The 17,169-nt window shown below is 43.1% G+C and overlaps 1 protein-coding gene across 1 annotated transcript in view; it reads right to left on the bottom strand.

The window, feature by feature from the left end:
- Positions 1 to 16,943, bottom strand: part of PLCB1 (phospholipase C beta 1) — a 531,624-nt gene extending 514,681 nt beyond the window's left edge. The window contains exons 1-2 of the mRNA XM_016212033.2: positions 16,778 to 16,943; positions 614 to 691 (exon numbers count right to left, since the gene is read on the bottom strand). Coding sequence (XP_016067519.1) covers positions 614 to 691; positions 16,778 to 16,876 — 177 coding nt within the window. The 5' untranslated portion in view covers positions 16,877 to 16,943. The remainder of the gene's footprint in view (positions 1 to 613; positions 692 to 16,777) is intronic.
- Between the last annotated feature and the right edge of the window lie 226 nt (positions 16,944 to 17,169).

The raw sequence follows: 17,169 nt of genomic DNA, 5'->3' as shown, positions 1-17,169 counted from the left end.
TACTCCACTTTTTAATAATTCATTATGAAATCATCTGAATCGGTTTCATAATAAATGAGATCTTGAATTTATGATATGGTGAACAGAAAGCTAATATGGGACGAAATTCCTGAAAAACTGAAGGTGTAGGCTAAAGGAATCTTAGTCTGGATTTTCTAGTGTGAACAAATGATCAGGGCCACAGTCCCGCGGAGGCCAGGAGAACCCTTAAAAGGGGCAGTGGGAGAGGGAAGAGAAAGGAAAAGCCAAAGTTATAGACATTAAGATCACAAGTGTTTTCTCACCATTTTTCTTCATTCTTTATGGGTAGAGGGGGTGGGGGGGCTTAAATCAGTAATACTGGTTAATTTTATTCTACAACAAATGTAATTCATATTCCTATGCTCTTCTGAAAAATACCAATTGTTCTAGGATTTAGCACATCTAATATGTCAGACTAGAGTCCTTGGGAAATCCTAAAACATTTCGATATCAGATATACTTTTTAAGTAGAATCTTTAAATAAGTTAGGAAGGGTCATCTATGAAATAGATACACTTATGTAGATAAAATAAATAACTTGCAAGTCAGCAACCAACTGGATAATGTAAGAAAGACAAATATCACTTCTTACCTTGTTTTGATCTGTCCAGTAAAAGAAAAATCCCTGAGGGTCAGACCTCAAAATAATTGGAGTGACGATAGTGGAGTCCTAGAAAAGTAAGAACAAAACATGTATATCAATATATATTGTTGTAGAAAGTCCTACCCAGCAGTTACTTAAGGAATAATTATTAAGAGTTTCTCCAAGGTCATCAATTATTAATAAAAATTTCAAACAATTAGACATGGCATTGTTAATGGCATAGAGTTATTAATTACATAACTGAGGTACTTTAGTAATATGCAGAATATTTGGGAATTACTTGTAAAGGAAAAGTCCAGTGATGCATATACTTACTTATTGATTAAGACAAGATATTTTTAAAGGCATTGACATATTTTCTATTAAAAAGCTCTATTTAGTTTTCTAAAAAATTTTACCAAGTATCGTTATACATTTTATATGAATAAAATTAATTAAAATAGATGCTTCAGATGATATTTTAAATTACACTTGCTCTATAAGACTATTTTTAATTGTGCTCAAGAGAGTAAACATAGCATTTGGGCATTGCTGTTTCCAAGATAACAGTAAATAAGGCCATCTTCTACATATTCAAAAGGATATACACAAAATTGTTATAAATTTAAATTTCACACTAAAAAATAAAACATCATAGACAAATTTAAAGCAGGCATATCATAAAGCAAAAACTGCAGGCACTGTAATTATAATATTAAACATTTCTAAAACCTGTGTTCTTTCCTTTTGGCAATTTTCAGAAAGGCAGACCATCTGCACAAGGAAACACATGTCATTGGATATGGATTTTTATACTGAAATACTTAGGCCTTTGCAGGAACTGCATTTTTTAAACAGACATAAATTACCAGTTTATTTCAAATTTTTCATACACATTATAACTATGATATCTCATCTCCTTTGATCAAAAGGACTTGTAATGAAAATTAGAACACACAGAGATAATTTGGGAATTTGGGATCCTTTTTCTGGTGGATAAAGCACATTGATGGCTTTAGTCTACCTGGTAAATTTTATTGCATGAGCCAGATTATAGAGGCTGTCCCCTTGGATTCAAATTTCTGCCTGTCCCCTCTTGGTGCCTTATTCTACACAACCACAACCGGAAAAAGAGAGAGAGAGAGAATAATACCTACTTCAGAAAGTTTTCATGAGAATTAAAAATTTGGGTGAAGTGCCTACACCAATGTATGGCACATAAAAATGTATATTACTGTTATAGTGAATTATGCTTAAAAACTGATTTAATAAAAAAAATTAAATGAAAGTTTATCATGGCATTCCTGTTTCACTGTGGCAAACATATAACATAAAACTTACCATTTTTAAATGTCCAGTTTAGTAGCAGTGCCACATAGGTCACTACCACCCATCTCTAGAAGTTTTCACCTTCGCAAACTGAAGCTCCATGTTCCTTAAACACTAATTCCCCACCCCTCCTCCGCCAGCCCCTAGCATCCACTATTCACCTTTCTGTCTATGAATCTGACTACTTTTGGGACCTCAAGTAAGTAGTGATCCAATATTTGTCCTTTTGTGTCTGGCTGGTTTCACTTAACATGAAGTGTTCCAGGTTCATCCATGTTGTAGCATGTGTCAGAATTTCCTTCCTTTTCAGGGCTGAATAATATTCTATTGTATGCATATAGTGCATTCTGTTTCCCCATTCTTCGCCAATGGACACTTTTGTTTCCACATTTGGGCTGCTGTGAATAGTGCTGCTATGAACAGGGGTCTACAAAGACCAGTTTGTGTCCCTGCTTTCAACTGTTTTCAGTACATATATATATATACACATATATATATCTCCAGAGTAGAATAGCTGGATCACATGATAGCTCTGTATTTAATTTTTTAAGGAAAGCCATTCTGTTTTATCCTGATATTCTTAAGATTCACTCTTAGCATACAATTTGAAATCTATGTTTTACAAGGATCATGCTGTTGCATAGAACTTCACCTAGAATTTAAAAATAAATAAATAGCCCGGCCGGGTGTGGCTCAGTGGTTGAGCACTGACCTAGGATCCAGGAGATCCAAGTTTTATTCCCAGTCAGGGCACATGCCCGGGTTGCGGGCTTGAACCCCAGTCGGGGGCGTGCAGGAGGCAGCCGATCAGTGACTCTCTCATCATTGATATTTCTCTCTCTCTCCCTATCCCCCTCTCCCTTCCTCTCTCTAAAATCAATAAAGATATATTTAAAAATTAATTAATTAATTAATTAAATTTAATTTCAAAATTACTTCTAAATACCCAGAAAGACATTTGGAAACAAGTTTGATATTATAATAAAAGAATAATATTTAAACTATTTTCAGCTCCTATGAGATTATACACTAAGAGTTCAGAGCACTATTTCCAATAAATCATAGCAGTATTTTCTGTTTCATCACCTACTCTTCTAGATTTGGGCAAAACGTAAGTTTCCAACAGGCTGTGCACAGCACACATCGCCCCTCCAGGTGAATTTGGGATTAACCTGCAGGTGCAACTTATTCTCAGGTCAGTTCCTTTTCATATTAGAGCATCTGACACGAGTCTCTGGCAAGATCTTAACCGAAATCTTGGTGGCAATTCACTGCAGGGATCCCAGACAATCAAATATTAAAGCTGGTAGAGTAAAACTGCTCAAGATTTATATTTTGGAACACAGAAGGCTGCCTCACTGTCAGAAACTGCTATTTCGAGGTTATTCTTTCTCCTTCAAAATTAAAGCTCCTTTGTTCACTGTTTTCTTGACCCCACTCTTCCGGCCGCAGTTCCTCTGTTAAACGATCATTTATCTCGGCTCCCTGCCTGCTTCCTCCATAATCACCTCTAACATTCCAGGATCAGCTGGAACTTGGCATGCTTACCATGCAAGGCCGGATTTGACCCAGAAATACACGAATATCCATTTTCAGTTCCACCTGTTTTTTGCCACCTCCCACATAGCTGCAAGTTTCTATACTCTCCCCATACCAAAGGAGCCACTCCGTCCAGATCTCAAGTATTAATTGTCACAACATGTGCTCTAGCTTGAAATGTGAAATACATGGTTACCCCTCATTTCCAAGGCAACTGCTGATGGATTATGACTCTCGCAGCATTTTACTGCAGAAAAATGGAGACAACTTTCAGAAGGTCTATTTTTTATTTTTTATCTCTCCATCAATATCTATGAGACATGTATTCCATAGCACGGTGGTTTTCAAACATTTCAATGCAACAGAGTTTGCCAGGAGGGCTTGTTAGAACACAGATTGCTGGGCCCTTCCCCCAGAGTTTCTCATTTAACAGATCTGGGAAGGAGCCTAATAATCTGCATTTCGAATAAGCTCTCAGTGCTGCTACTGCTACTGCTGGTCGAAGGACCACTCTTAGAGATCCACTGGCCGAGGCTTACAAAAGGTGAGACTTTGGGCCAGGAATATAGTGAGGTGAGGGCCTGTGGAGCAGCAGTGAGCTTAAAAGGTAAGCAAACCCATGTCTTATAAATACATTGCCTCTACCAAAGAAGGCAGCTTTCATTTGCTTATTTAAAGTTGTAAGGTATTTTTTCCAATAAACATCCACCTTGAAAAAGAGAACACACACACATATATACACACATATTATATAAATAAATATATATATGTATATATATGTTTTGAGTTAGTAATAATGGATGATGTACAGTAAATTTCCATTTACTCTTTATTTGATAGAAACCATTTTACTCTCTACCCTGTCTCATCAATAGTGAAGACTAATATGATATAAAAGGTTTTGCAATTTGCTGTTTTGCAATTTATGAAAACCCCCAAAGCTCTTTAGGCCAAAAAAGGACAGTTGAGGAACAAAGTAAAGGACCTCCACAAAACCTCAACATCCAAAAGAAAGAGAAGCTTTTCAGCAAAAGAAAGAGTCACTGGAATCAACATTAACATTATAAAGTCCTATCACTGTTACGATGGCTTTCTCATCAATGCGCTGTTTTAAATCAATCATATATCCTAATATGTTACATGATAATTATATCTCAAAAAAGATGAAATGTAAAAATAAATCACTTTAAAACAGATATATATAAAGAATATATAAAGAATATACATAAACACATGTATATACATATATATGCACACACACATATATATATACACACATGTATCCTAAAGAAACTGGGAGGAAATGACAAAGGCATTAGAGTCCCAACTCCCTTCCTTCTCTCTTTTTTCTTTTTTTTGATCCTCAGCATTTTTCCTATTGCTTTTTAAAGAGACTGGAAGGAAGGGAGGGGAGAGAGGGGGAGAGAGAGAGAGAAAAACATCAATGAGAGAAAGACATATCAATTGGTTGCCTCCCATGTGTGCTCTGAGTGGGGCCAGGGATCAAACCTGCACCCCAGGTGCATGCCCATGACGGGGAATCTAACCCTAGACCCCTTGGGGCGCGGGTGGATGCTCTAGCCACTGAGCAACACAGAACAGCTCCCAACTCCCTTCCAATACCAAAATATTCTTTACAAAAACCCCTGACAGTACACTAATGGACACATATTGCACATTTGTTCTGAGCCAATCACTGCAATATGAATTTTTAATGGATTTTCTCCTTTATAACTTCTAATAATTTAAGATGTAGTCACCATTATTATTCCCATTTTACAGACAAATAGGCTAAGGCTTAGGTTAAATAACTTGCCCAAGGAAACACACCTAAGCTAGTAAGAAAAGCATTGGAACTTAAACCTTCAGGTACATGCTCTATGCCAGTGCTGCTCAGCATTTCTTCACTACTGCCCCTCTAAAGAGCCTTTTGAAACATTTGTTTTCATAATCATCCTCCATGAAATTTCAGTACCACAGGTATTCTGAATATCTATTTATAGGCTGTATGTATATCTGTGCTTTATACAAAATAAAAGAGTAAGATTTTTTATTCCTCAAGAACCATTTTCTGTTTCTTTGGAGACAGTGCGGCCCCATCTGCTCCATACCTGCGCTGTCCAGGGTGGGCTCCCTAAGCCACGTGTGGCTACGAGCGCTTGAAACGTGGCTAGTTCAACTGAGATGTGCTGTAAGATTTCAAAAACTGAGAAGGGAAACAAGCATACAAAATAGCTCATTGATAAATTTTGATATTGATTTTGAAGTCAACATATTGGATTAAATAAACTATACTGTTAAAAATGTGTCCCACTGTCTCATTGTACTTGTTTTAATGTGTCTACTAGAAAATTTTAAATTTCCTCTGTGGCTCACATTATGTTTCTACTGGGCAGTGCAGCTCTGAAACTTCTTATGGGGAATAGGTTTCTCATTGATGGGGACATCTTTTGCACAAAGCAAACTTGCTTGGGTAATTTGTTAGAAAGTTTTAGGGGTTTCCATGCATGCAGCTGCCATCTAGTTTTAATATCTAAGCAGTGCAAAGTAATCTAGTTGCATCTCTAAGCGCCAGTTTTCAAATATCTGAATAGAGCCATCATGCAACAGCCCCCTGAGCTATACTTCACCAGGCTGAAGTATGTCAGGGGCTGAATTGTGCCTGACCCCCAAATTCACAAATTGAAGTCCTGGCCGCAGGCCCTCAAAATGTGACCATGGTTGGACACAGTCTTAAGAGACATGATTAAGTTAAAAGGAGGTCAAAAGGGTGGACCCTAATCCAATAGGACTGGTGTCCTTACAGAAAGTGGAACTTTGGCCTGGCCGGTGTGGCTCAGTGATTGAGCATCGACCTAGGATCCAGGAGATCGTGGTTCGATTCCTGATCAGGGCACATGCCCGGGTTGTGGGCTCCATCCCCAGTAGGGGGCGTGCAGGAGGCAGCCGATCAATGACTCTCTCATCATTGATGTTTCTCTCTCTCTCTCCCTCTCCCTTCCTCTCTCTGAAATCAAAAAGATATATTAAAAAAAAAAAAGTGGAACTTTGGAGTCAGATATACAGAGGGAAGGTGGCATGACACAGGGAGATGTCAGCCATCTACAAGCCAAGGAGAGCAGCCTGGAATAGATTTTTCCCTCTTGACCCTCTGAAGAAACTGACTCTAACTCCTTGATCTCAGGCTTCTAGCCTCCAAATCTGTGAGAAGGTAACTTTTGTTCTTTAAGTGACTCAGTCTGTGGTACTTTATCATGGCAGCCCTAGCAAAGCTATAACCCTAAACCTTAAGGCTGATGTCAAGGACCAGTCCCCAGACCCACAGCACACTCTCTAGTACCAATGTCAGACAGTCTCTTGGCCAAGGTTGTCCGCAGTCCTGACTCCAGGGCGAGTCTATGTTCTTAACGCTGTTACAGGAGAGAGCACATGAACCAAGACGTGCCCTTCTAAGCTACTCAACACTACAGAGTCAACAAGGAAAAATCACAGGCGATGTTCCACAGGAATTTCCCAAGACCTGCATCAGGAAACAGTAGAGCCAAACACAGCAAATGTATACATTGGGGGAAAAACAGCTACGTAAGGGGAAAAAAATTCTAAGGGTCACAGAAAATCAGATGTGATGCCCATCGAGTGTCAGCAATGTGGCCCTGGCTATAAAAAAACACACAACCAAGGTAATCTTGGGCGCTAGTGTGTTAGATTAGGATCAGAAAAGCAAAACTTCTACGTGCATCATCAGCATTGATGAGAATTTTCTTCCAGGGACGTGTCTAGCCTGAAACTTTCCCAAATAAAGGAAGGCAGGGGAGGTAGGAAGGCCCAGAACAGAGGATGCAGAACAGTGAAGAGAGGCGCTGTAAGATCTTTGCTTTTTACAGGCAGGTGTAAAAATCCCTTTCAACACAATACAGGGAAAAGCTAGAAGCGTGTTTCTTCAAATACCATGCAGACTAGGGATTCATGTACCTGCGTTCATACATATTTAAAGTATGAATACTGAGTAGGTAGATGGAAAACTACTGTAGGACAGAAGCAAAGTAGATTCTGCAAAGTACCGGCTGGAGTTGGCACCTAGAAGGCTGCCAAGAGCCTTAGCAAGAGAAATGTCAAAGCCAAGGTAAAGGTAGACTAAGGCTCTGGAGGAGAGGAGGGGGTGGGATGCGAGGAAAGGGAGGTGGTGAGTATAAGCCACTCGTTCAGGGTGGAGGGAAGGTGATGAGGGACAGCACTGTCGCGACAGGAGGAAGGAGGGTTGGTGGACATTGTGCTGGATGCTGTGTTGGGATTTTTATGACTAAAAAGCATATTGATACCTTCTTAGAAGAGCTTCAACAGAGGGGAAACGTTCACAGATATTTTCAAAGGAGGAATAATCATAAAGCCAAGATCCAGGAAAACCAGGAAGCATGGGCCCCTGTGTGAACCTACTGTGCACCAGAACACAGGAAAAGTGGGTTGCTTTCCAGGGACAGGAGCGAAGATGGGAGAGTGAAGGTGACCCAGTACATTAAACTAAGAGCGGGGAAGGGAGGAAGTCAATAATGTTGTCCCAGTGCCTTCCATTCGCTCTGCCTAGGGGGCGAATGTAGATGGAAGTTTTATTATAAATAATATTTTTAAACTGTATGTCTTTTATTTGATATTTTCCTCGTTTTGGCAATAAAGCTCATATATTCACGTTTCTTTTTGTGATTCATCACCATGATAAAAAGAGAATGTTTTCACAACCATCAGTCGCTTGTTCTGTCACTCCCAACACTTCTGAATTTCTTGAAGGGCAATTTTCATTGCAATATCTGGGTACATGAGTGAGCATCTTTTTCAGAAAACAGAAGCCACTGGTAACATTCAGGATATGAGATGCAAATACATTAAGCATCATAATTTTCAACCACTATTGAATTACAATTGGGTACACACTCAATCTTGAGCCGTATTTAGACCTATAGGAAATCAGTGCTGTGACAGCAAGTCAGCTCTGTGTTGGCAACAAGCTTTTCCCTGTGGAGAAGCCCTAGTTAACAAGGCCACGGAGTTCCTTGGACTGTAGGAGATTTCAGGTGGAATGGAAAGATGCAGAACAGGGCTTTCCAACCACCACCACATGCAATGTGTTGTGAAGGGCTCTTGGGAGCATGGCTGCCCTCAGGGCTGCCTTAAGAATGTACTCTCCCCTATGTGAACCTACTGTGAGCTAGACACACACCAGACTCTCCCTTCATTCCGCAAACATTCCCTGAGCACCTACTGAGTGCCAAATCTACACTCTGCCCTAGGGAAAGAAGATAAACGATATTAAAGCTATAGCCCTCTAGGAGCCCTGGTCCAGTTGGAACACAAACAAGGCATGTCCACCTCCCTGTATGCACCTTCTAGCACTGGATCTAGATAGTAATTTGAATTTCAAGCCATTCTGTGTCTTGCTTGGGGGCAGGTGACACCCTCTGTATTTCTTCATACCTATCATGTCCTTAACCTTCCAAGACCAAAGACTTCCATAAGCAGCCATGGGATCAGTCTTAATGGGAATCCAACAAAAGACAACATTTGCAAGTATGCTGAGAAGAAAGAAAGGTGGAGAAGGACATGTAATGAGTCTTGCTAGTTACAAGAATGTCAATTATTGGGCAATGCAAAAAAAAAAATGATCTCCGTTTACCACCATTCCTGAGTATCTTTCTGTGTCCACGTTTTACACTCGCTGACTGATGTAGAACATCTGTAGACTACAGTGTACAGTGGCCTCTGTACCTCAAAGTTTTCCTATGTTCCCACATCCTACATAATATAGACAAAAATGAAAAAACAGCTGTTTTTGAAGACACTAGCCAAAAGGAATGAGTTTGTAGGAATCTAAGCCTCATTTGTATGAATCCTAAAATTAAGAAGATTCTTTGGAAAAGTCAATGAATTTCTTTCAACTTTTAATCATTTAGATTCTATTAAAAGTCTTCTGTTACCAAAAGGATTCTGTTTAGAGGTCCCATGATAGACTGGAAAGGGTGCTGAATTTAAGCTGAAGACCTAATGTTATACTCTGACTCAGGCTCTGTTACAGTAGTTAGCTAGATATTAGGCAGAAAGCAAAGGGAATCGAGTGCCGAGCCAGGGGCCTAAATTCCTAAGACAAACAGGAAATCTCCCCAGGAGCACTGCTCGCCCTCTGATACCGGACTGTCATTGTCAGAGGAGCAGGGAGAGATAAGCACATGTGCAATACAAGTCAAAATGGCATATGGGGAGGTGCTTGACCATAGATGCCTGTTAGTCTAACATGGGAAAGGCATCGCTGGTCAGGGGGTGGACCAATAGAAGCCTTCAATAGCTTAGGAATTGGACCGGTTTTTTGAAAAAGGTTCTGGTCATAACCCCCGGGGAACAAAAATCTCTCTCACTCGGTGACCCACACTGGCCCTCATGGCAAGCCATGCTGCTGACAAAGAACTAAGCTTTATTTAATATAAAACAGAAACTCTGGACACTGGCCTTTGTTTTGGCCTTGATGAAGACAAGATCGGATTCTTTCCATGGTGGGATATACAGAGATGGGATAATAGGAACCCAGGAGGGGAACTCCTTTGATTTTGCATCACATATAAATCTTGCCACACCACAATCTCCCGCATGGGTGCTTGGAATGCTTTCCTTGAGATCCCATGGAAGAGCCTGATTTCCACAGGCAACATAATGAGTTGTGAGTCCTTGGGCAAGTCAAGAGTCACTAGCCTCAGTTTGTTCTTATGTAAAATGGGAATAATAACACTTGCTCTTTTCCTACCACTCAGGTGCTTTTGATGACTGCATGGGGGTGACTGTAAATGAATAATAGTGCTTTACAAGTATAAGTGCCTGTTATACTTATAAATATCACTCTCTTATTGAACTCTAGAGGCATCATTATACCAAAACTCTATTTTACTCAAGTGTAATATTGAAAGAGAAAATTACAGAGATTGTCTAGATAGTTATTGTACATCAGGACTGAGACTCATGAAATCCTAGACCCAGGAGAGGCCCGTAGTGGGCAGGGGTTAGGGAAGGAAACAAAACCTCTCTAGAATTTGTGAACATAAAGGAATTTAATTACAGACAAGGGAGCACTTGACAGAAGGACTGGAGAAGTGGGCTTCAGTTTGGGCCTCCGTGAATGAACCCAGAACACCATAGCACTGACCCTGAGGAGAGCTATTGCCTCTACCACATTCAGAAAGGTGAGAAATCAAGAAGGGGCCCCTGGAGTAAAAAATACAGCATCTTAGTTGAAGACAAAGGAAGAGTAATCTGAGAACAGGGGGCAGCCACTATCACCTTTGGCTCCTTCTACCCATGGAAGATCACAGAAGATGACACTTCTTTCTCAACATCTCACTTATCTGTAGAAACAACCCAAAGAATGCAGGAAGGTAGCCTCTTACATATTTCTGCCTTCCAGATCTCATATGAGTGCATCGCATGCTAGGAGAACTTAATTGACAGCCAAAATATTAGAGCTCAAGGGAGTCTAGCAAAATAGCTTTAGATTTCCAGACTCTGGGTTATACCAAGTCCCACTAAGAGGATGTGGGAATGGACGCTAAGTAAGACTCGATCATACCCTAGGCAGCACACCTGAGAAAGCATCACAGTTAACACCCTCCATTCTTCTTTTTAAATCTACTAGACCACTTGCTGACTTGCTCTGTGGTCTTCCATCTCCTTTTGGGCTCCCATGGCCTCTTCTAGAAAATGAATCAGATTAACCTTCCTTTACCTAAGTCATAAACAAGTTTCTAAGAAAATCTGAATTTTTAACAGGAAAGTAATCTCTTAATCCCCTAGGTATCGATGTTATATATTGCTATCCACCATGACTAGTTCAGGTAAAAGTGTTTTCCTTGCTAGTTAACCCTTTTCCCTGAACTTGCTCATAAAATGTCAATGCAATGAAAAGAAACATTAAGCCAATATTGTGAAGTAAAAGAGCCCTTGAAATTAAAAACATATGTAGGATGCTTTTCATTCTGTTTTAATAGTATTTTCCTTATTTTATGTAATCATCTATCTCCCCACTCACAATTTAGTTTCTTGATAAATGTATAGATTTAGTTGACCTCAATTAATACATGTACCTATATACCTAAGGATTTGTCCAATACGAATTTTTTTTTATTTCCAAAAATTGAAATTAACATGTGCAGAAGATAAAAAAATCAAATAACAGACCTTAAAGAGGCCAGAGGGGAATCAGAAAGACTCTTTAAAAAAGTCTAGTCTTCTCCTTACGCTATTGGCTTCCTTAGGATCTCATGTATACCTGATCTCAAAAATAGGTCTCATCTAGGTTCCTTTCCCTACGAATGCACAGGGACACATGGCTCTAATTGGGGGATCAGACACGGCATAGATGGGGAAAGGGAGCATTATGAAATCTGTCTGAGCAGATGGAATTTATGACATGATCTGAAAAGGCTGCATGAACCTAATTTAGCTCAGGCAACAGGAAAACTAACGTTTTCAAGTTACCAAAGATTTGTTATTTACGAGAGACCCAAAGCGTTGGTCAGAAATCCACCATCAATCCCATTCCATTTTCTACGGGTGTTCCTCATTCATGATAACATGAAACAATCCTGATAAAGAAATATTAAATGCCATTGCAGGTAAATAAAATTTGAAACTATTTATTGATAGGCTAAACTTTGAAGGGAAGTATTGGAGATACACTAATAGGCAGAGCAAATTATCCTGATGCATCATAGGTGGGGAGATCAAAGCCAGGCAAGATAACAGGGGAAAATATATTGCAGAACCAGCACTCTCCTAGTCTGCTTTGCTCTGCCAGTGTCAGCCTACAGGCATGACATTTCCTTGCTAAATTACCAGAGCTTTGTTTAAGTCCTCCCTCCTCTGGGGCATTCGTTACACCTGCCTCCCTTCCCAGCCTTCACCTTAGGACAGATAGGACCCAAATCAAGTGCCTTCTAAACAGAAGAGAAGTCAGCTTTGTTGATATTGTTCAAGAGGGTTCATTCAAAAATAATTAAAATGCTTTAGGCTAAAGAGGGTTTGTTTGGTTTGGTTTGTTTTCACTGAAAATAAAAACAGCTTTATCAGATAAAAAGAGGCAAAACTAACCTGTGGAGTTATAAGTCGGGATAACTGCTAGCCAAGGCGGGGTGGCGGGGGTAGGGCCTGGAAGGGAGCTCTCCAGCCTTGAAGGGCTGCCAGTGCTGTTCCGAGAGCTGGTGCTGCTTCCCTGGGAGGGTTCGTTTTGTGAAAATAGATTCAGCTGGACACAAGATTTGCGTGTTTTACTGAACGCATGTTACACTCTGATCAAAGCTTAAAAGAGCTTTATTTGGAAAAATAATATTCTCACGTTTAGATTACAGTAATTACTGTCAATGAGAAATTCACTACATCTCTTGGGAAATGAAAAATGGATGGACATACTGGACATATTCAAGGGGCATTTTAGAGGGGACCTGCCAGCCTTCCAGTCAAAAACCGGGGGGGGGGGGGCCCATCCGGATCCACCACCTACCAACCAGAGCTGCTGTTTCCCTATTTCTCATAACCTTTCCGTAGCTAACGCTGCTGAGTGCCCACCTCCTGAACCCTTCCCCTCTGCCTCATTAATCTTGTCCGTGTCATCTTGTCATCATTTTGGAAACTGTAACTACGGGTTCTATGCAATACGAAAGTTCGAACTAAGCTTTTGTGTAGGATGCTGGGAAATGTGCACTATACTAGCATGTTTTTATCATAATCATTATTGTTATTATTACCTGTTTTAGCTGTGGGAAGTGGGTCGGGGGGAGTGGCGGAGGGGGGGAAGGAGTTACGTTTTTGTTGTTGGTAATCCTTACCTGAGGATACTTTTTCCATTTTATTTTATTTTGTTTTATTTTTTTGCGAGAGAGAGAGGGGAGGAGAGGGAAGGATAAGAAGAGAGAAAGAGAGAAACATCAATGTGAGAGACACATTGACGGTTGGCTCCCGCAGGCCGACACTCGAACCACTTAGCAACACTTGTTTTAAATCCACGGGGCATTAATGCAAAGCCAGCCCTCTGAGTTTCCTCAGCCTTCTCAAACTGAGCCAGTCTGGCAATTATACATTTTGAATGTTAGATTATGCTTGCAAGACAGGTTGTACGAGGTAAGATTTTTTTATAGACATATATTCTTGCTAAATTACAAGAGTTCTGTTTAACTGTTTCCTCCTTCCAGGAACCATGCCTGTGCACCTACTGTGTGTGTGTGTGTGTGTATACACATATATACGTATGTATAATATATAGAGAACATATACATATTTCTATTTTAAAGAAATTTAAGTAGAAGTAAAACTTTTGGATGCTTCGTAAACTGATTTGCTTTTTATGTGGATTCATTTTCTCTCAAACACCTGAATTTTTTTTAAAGAACAAAAACCGAAATGTTTTCTTTCTAAAAATATAAAATATGAAAATCAAAGCATACCTTAAAGGAAATGGAAGGGAGGTCTGGATCTTCCCACTTACAGAACAAAAGGGTCCTCTAACATACTGACCACTTGGATAGAACTCCTGGCCCTCTAACTACTGGGGAGACAACAACTTTTAAAAACGTGTTTTGCTGAGGGTTTCCTGTAAGTCAGGCATTACACAAAGCAGTGCACATGCCTTCACTCACTTAACCTTGAACAGCTGTTCCGTGGCAGGAAGTATTACAATCCTCGAATTACAGATGAGGAAAGCGAGGCTGAGATGCAGTTAGTAACTTACCCACAGTGAGATCTGCATTTGCAGGGTGAGAGCAGAGAAAAAGAAAGAACAAACAGATGAGAAGCCTTCCATGCCCCAGAGGTTGTGGAACAAAGTCACAGGCCCTCAGATGGTAAATGGGCCACATCAGGGGTTGGAAGGCCGACTGTATGGTGTCTGTCCTTCCTCTTGCCCTCCACGCCCGCTCCAATACAGAGCAGGCCGAACACCAGAAACGAGAGGGGCCAGACTCACAACCTCCCAAGCTCCCTAAGCTGATGGAGAAGGTAACCCTTTCCACTGACCATCTCACCAGAACTGTCCCGTAATAGCCACAGTCCTCTATCCCCACCTCCCACCACCAGAGCCTGGTAACATACAAAAGCAAAATAAAAGCAAGAATAAAGTGGCATCCTTGGATATCACTGGTGAAACAGGTAGCCACGGTAGGTCAGTCCTTTACCGGCTGACCAAGTTCTAGAAGGCCGGGTTTGGCCTTGCTGTTCAGACACTGAAACACTTTCATATGCCCCCACAGAACCTGGGGACCCCTACACCTCTCCATGATCAGGCAAAAGCAAAGTTAATGCCTGGCACTGGTGCAATAGGGCGTCTCCAGAGGCCCCCTCCAGCTCCATCACCCACCTGCTGTCTGTCAAATATCTCATCTCGCTTAAAAGTTGTAGACCTGCTCTCTGGTCTTTAAAAGGAAGGCTGGGAAAACTCATAAAACAGATTCTCAGTAGCCCATTAGAAAGTGTAAGGGCACATTTGAAAATGATGAGTTTGGGGCTACTTAGGATTGTAAAGAGATTATCTCTTGTTCCTTGAGCAGTTAAAGCACTATAATTACCAGTCCCATTGTCCTGAACACCCCAGAAGATCTCCCAAAGAAGATCTTCATTTTCAAAGTGACACTGGATATTTTCTTCCAAACAAAACATCCTGGATACTTATTTAAAATATAGTTTAAAATGGTCACTGCCGATAAATCCCGAGCTTATTCTGGAATGCTCCTTTTGATTCTGGGCTGTCTCTCTCTTCCTTCTGCCCTTGACTCTCTTTCTCAGTAAATCCGTCATCACATTAGGTCTCCATCGGAGGATCTCAAGACGGGCTAGACTGTTTTGTTGTTGAACTGCGTTATCTTTTGTTTTCCGCTGACACAAACAAAGCGTTTAATCTGTGTCTGAACTTATTGTTTAGGTTCTATTCCATTTACAAAAACATCGGGTCACCAGGCTGGAACAGAAGGGGGACCGTGTGAAGCCCACAGAGAAAGGATGCCTGTTGACAGCCTGGTACAGCATTTAGCAACTGGCATGAGCTTTCAGGGAAGCTGCGGCTCCTACTCCAAGTTCCATTTGCACTTCCAACTGGACAAAAGAGGCTCACAAACCCACTCGGCTAAGTAATTGGATTCGCTACTTGTAATATTTAAATTGTTTTCAGACACTGGAAAATGGCTTAAGAAGATTAAAGAAAAATACCCTGGGGGATAATAGGCTATAATTTACTAGGTGGAAAAGCTTTTCAACATGAAGTACGCCTCACTCTCCTGTAACTCTGCGTATTTAGTCATGTGGACCTAAATTTCCTTAGATGCTGGGAGCTCAGTCTGTGTTCTGGTCAAGCCTTTTCTTTTGCATGACACCCAGGATACAAAATTGATAGGCTAAGGTCCTCCATCTGAAGACTCCAGTGTTTTCAGCAAGGTCAATTTAAATGTCTGAAGGCAATTAGGGGGAAGGGGGATAACTTGAAATCCTAGGGTACAGGGCTCATGTGAAGCACTGGGGACCTGAGGCTGGGCTGAGCTCTGCACAACCTGGTAATCGTGGGGCAAAGTCTTGACAGGTGTATCTCACGCCGGCGGCTGCAGCCAGCTCAGGTCCCCAAAGCTAGCCCTCGCGCTCGCCTGCAGGCCCACGGAGCCCCCCACGGCCCCCCAACGCCCCTCCTTCTCTCTAACCCTCCTCGGGGGTGTACTCCCCGGTCCTTCTCAGGGCCCCTCACTGCGGAGCCAGGCGCCGAAGTTTGGCATCGCCGACCACCTGTCGGCTGGCGGGCGGCGCCGGGGCCGCGGGGCCGGTGGAAGCGCCCGGGGCTCGGCGGTCCCCGCGCGGGTTCGGACCCCGCCGCGCCCCCTACGCCAAGAGCGCGGGGAGGTGCGGGGCGCGCCCGCGGCGGAGAGGGGCGCGTCCAGCTCTCGCGCCGGCGCTTTCCCCCTGGTCCCAACTCCACACCCCCCGCTTCCCGAACTCTCAGGACCCGCCACAGGACAAGGCTCGCGCCTGCTGCTCCGCGGGCCCGAAAGGTCGAGGACCCTCGGGGGGCGCCTGCCAGACCCGCCCGGGCGCCAACTCCGGAGCCCCGAGAACCCAGGAGCGCGCGCCAAGCCGCGGCTCTCCGCTCCCCGCCTCGCCGGGGGCCGACCCGCGCCCCCGGGCGCCCCTGCCCGCTGGCCGCGCGCCCATTGCATAACGCGCCCCCGCCCCACCCCCACGCCCACGCCGCCCTGCCCGGCGCCCAGTGCCCGGGCCAGCGCCCCGAGCCCCGTGCCCAATACTTACATCATCCCACTTGACGAATTTGGTGCCCTTCTTGAGGCTGTCGGACACACACACCGGCTTGAGTTGCAGAGCGTGCACTCCGGGCTGAGCCCCGGCCATCTGGGCTCATCGGGGCTCCGGGCGGCCCGGGCGATCGCGGCAGGGACGGGGCGCTGGGCACGGGCTCCTTCCTCCGCTCCGGAGGCTCTGGACTCTGTTCCCCCGCCGGCCTCCCCCGGCCTCCCGGCCTCCACACCTCCTCCGGCGCGGCGCGGTCAGCAGGCGGGGCACGCGGGGGCCAGGCGCCCGGCCATGCCCCGGGCGGGACGCGGGGTCGGGCGCCCGCGGCGGCTGCGGAGCCTCGGAGGGCGACGGGAAGCCGGGCCGGGCAGCGCAGGCTGCCAGCCGCCGCG

The sequence above is a fragment of the Miniopterus natalensis genome, chromosome 7 (genome assembly GCF_054644295.1).
Source record: "Miniopterus natalensis isolate mMinNat1 chromosome 7, mMinNat1.hap1, whole genome shotgun sequence".
NCBI classification, from domain to species: Eukaryota; Metazoa; Chordata; class Mammalia; order Chiroptera; family Miniopteridae; genus Miniopterus; species Miniopterus natalensis.
The sequence above is the reverse complement of the archived record's forward strand: the minus strand, read 5'-3'. Positions and strand labels throughout refer to the sequence as shown.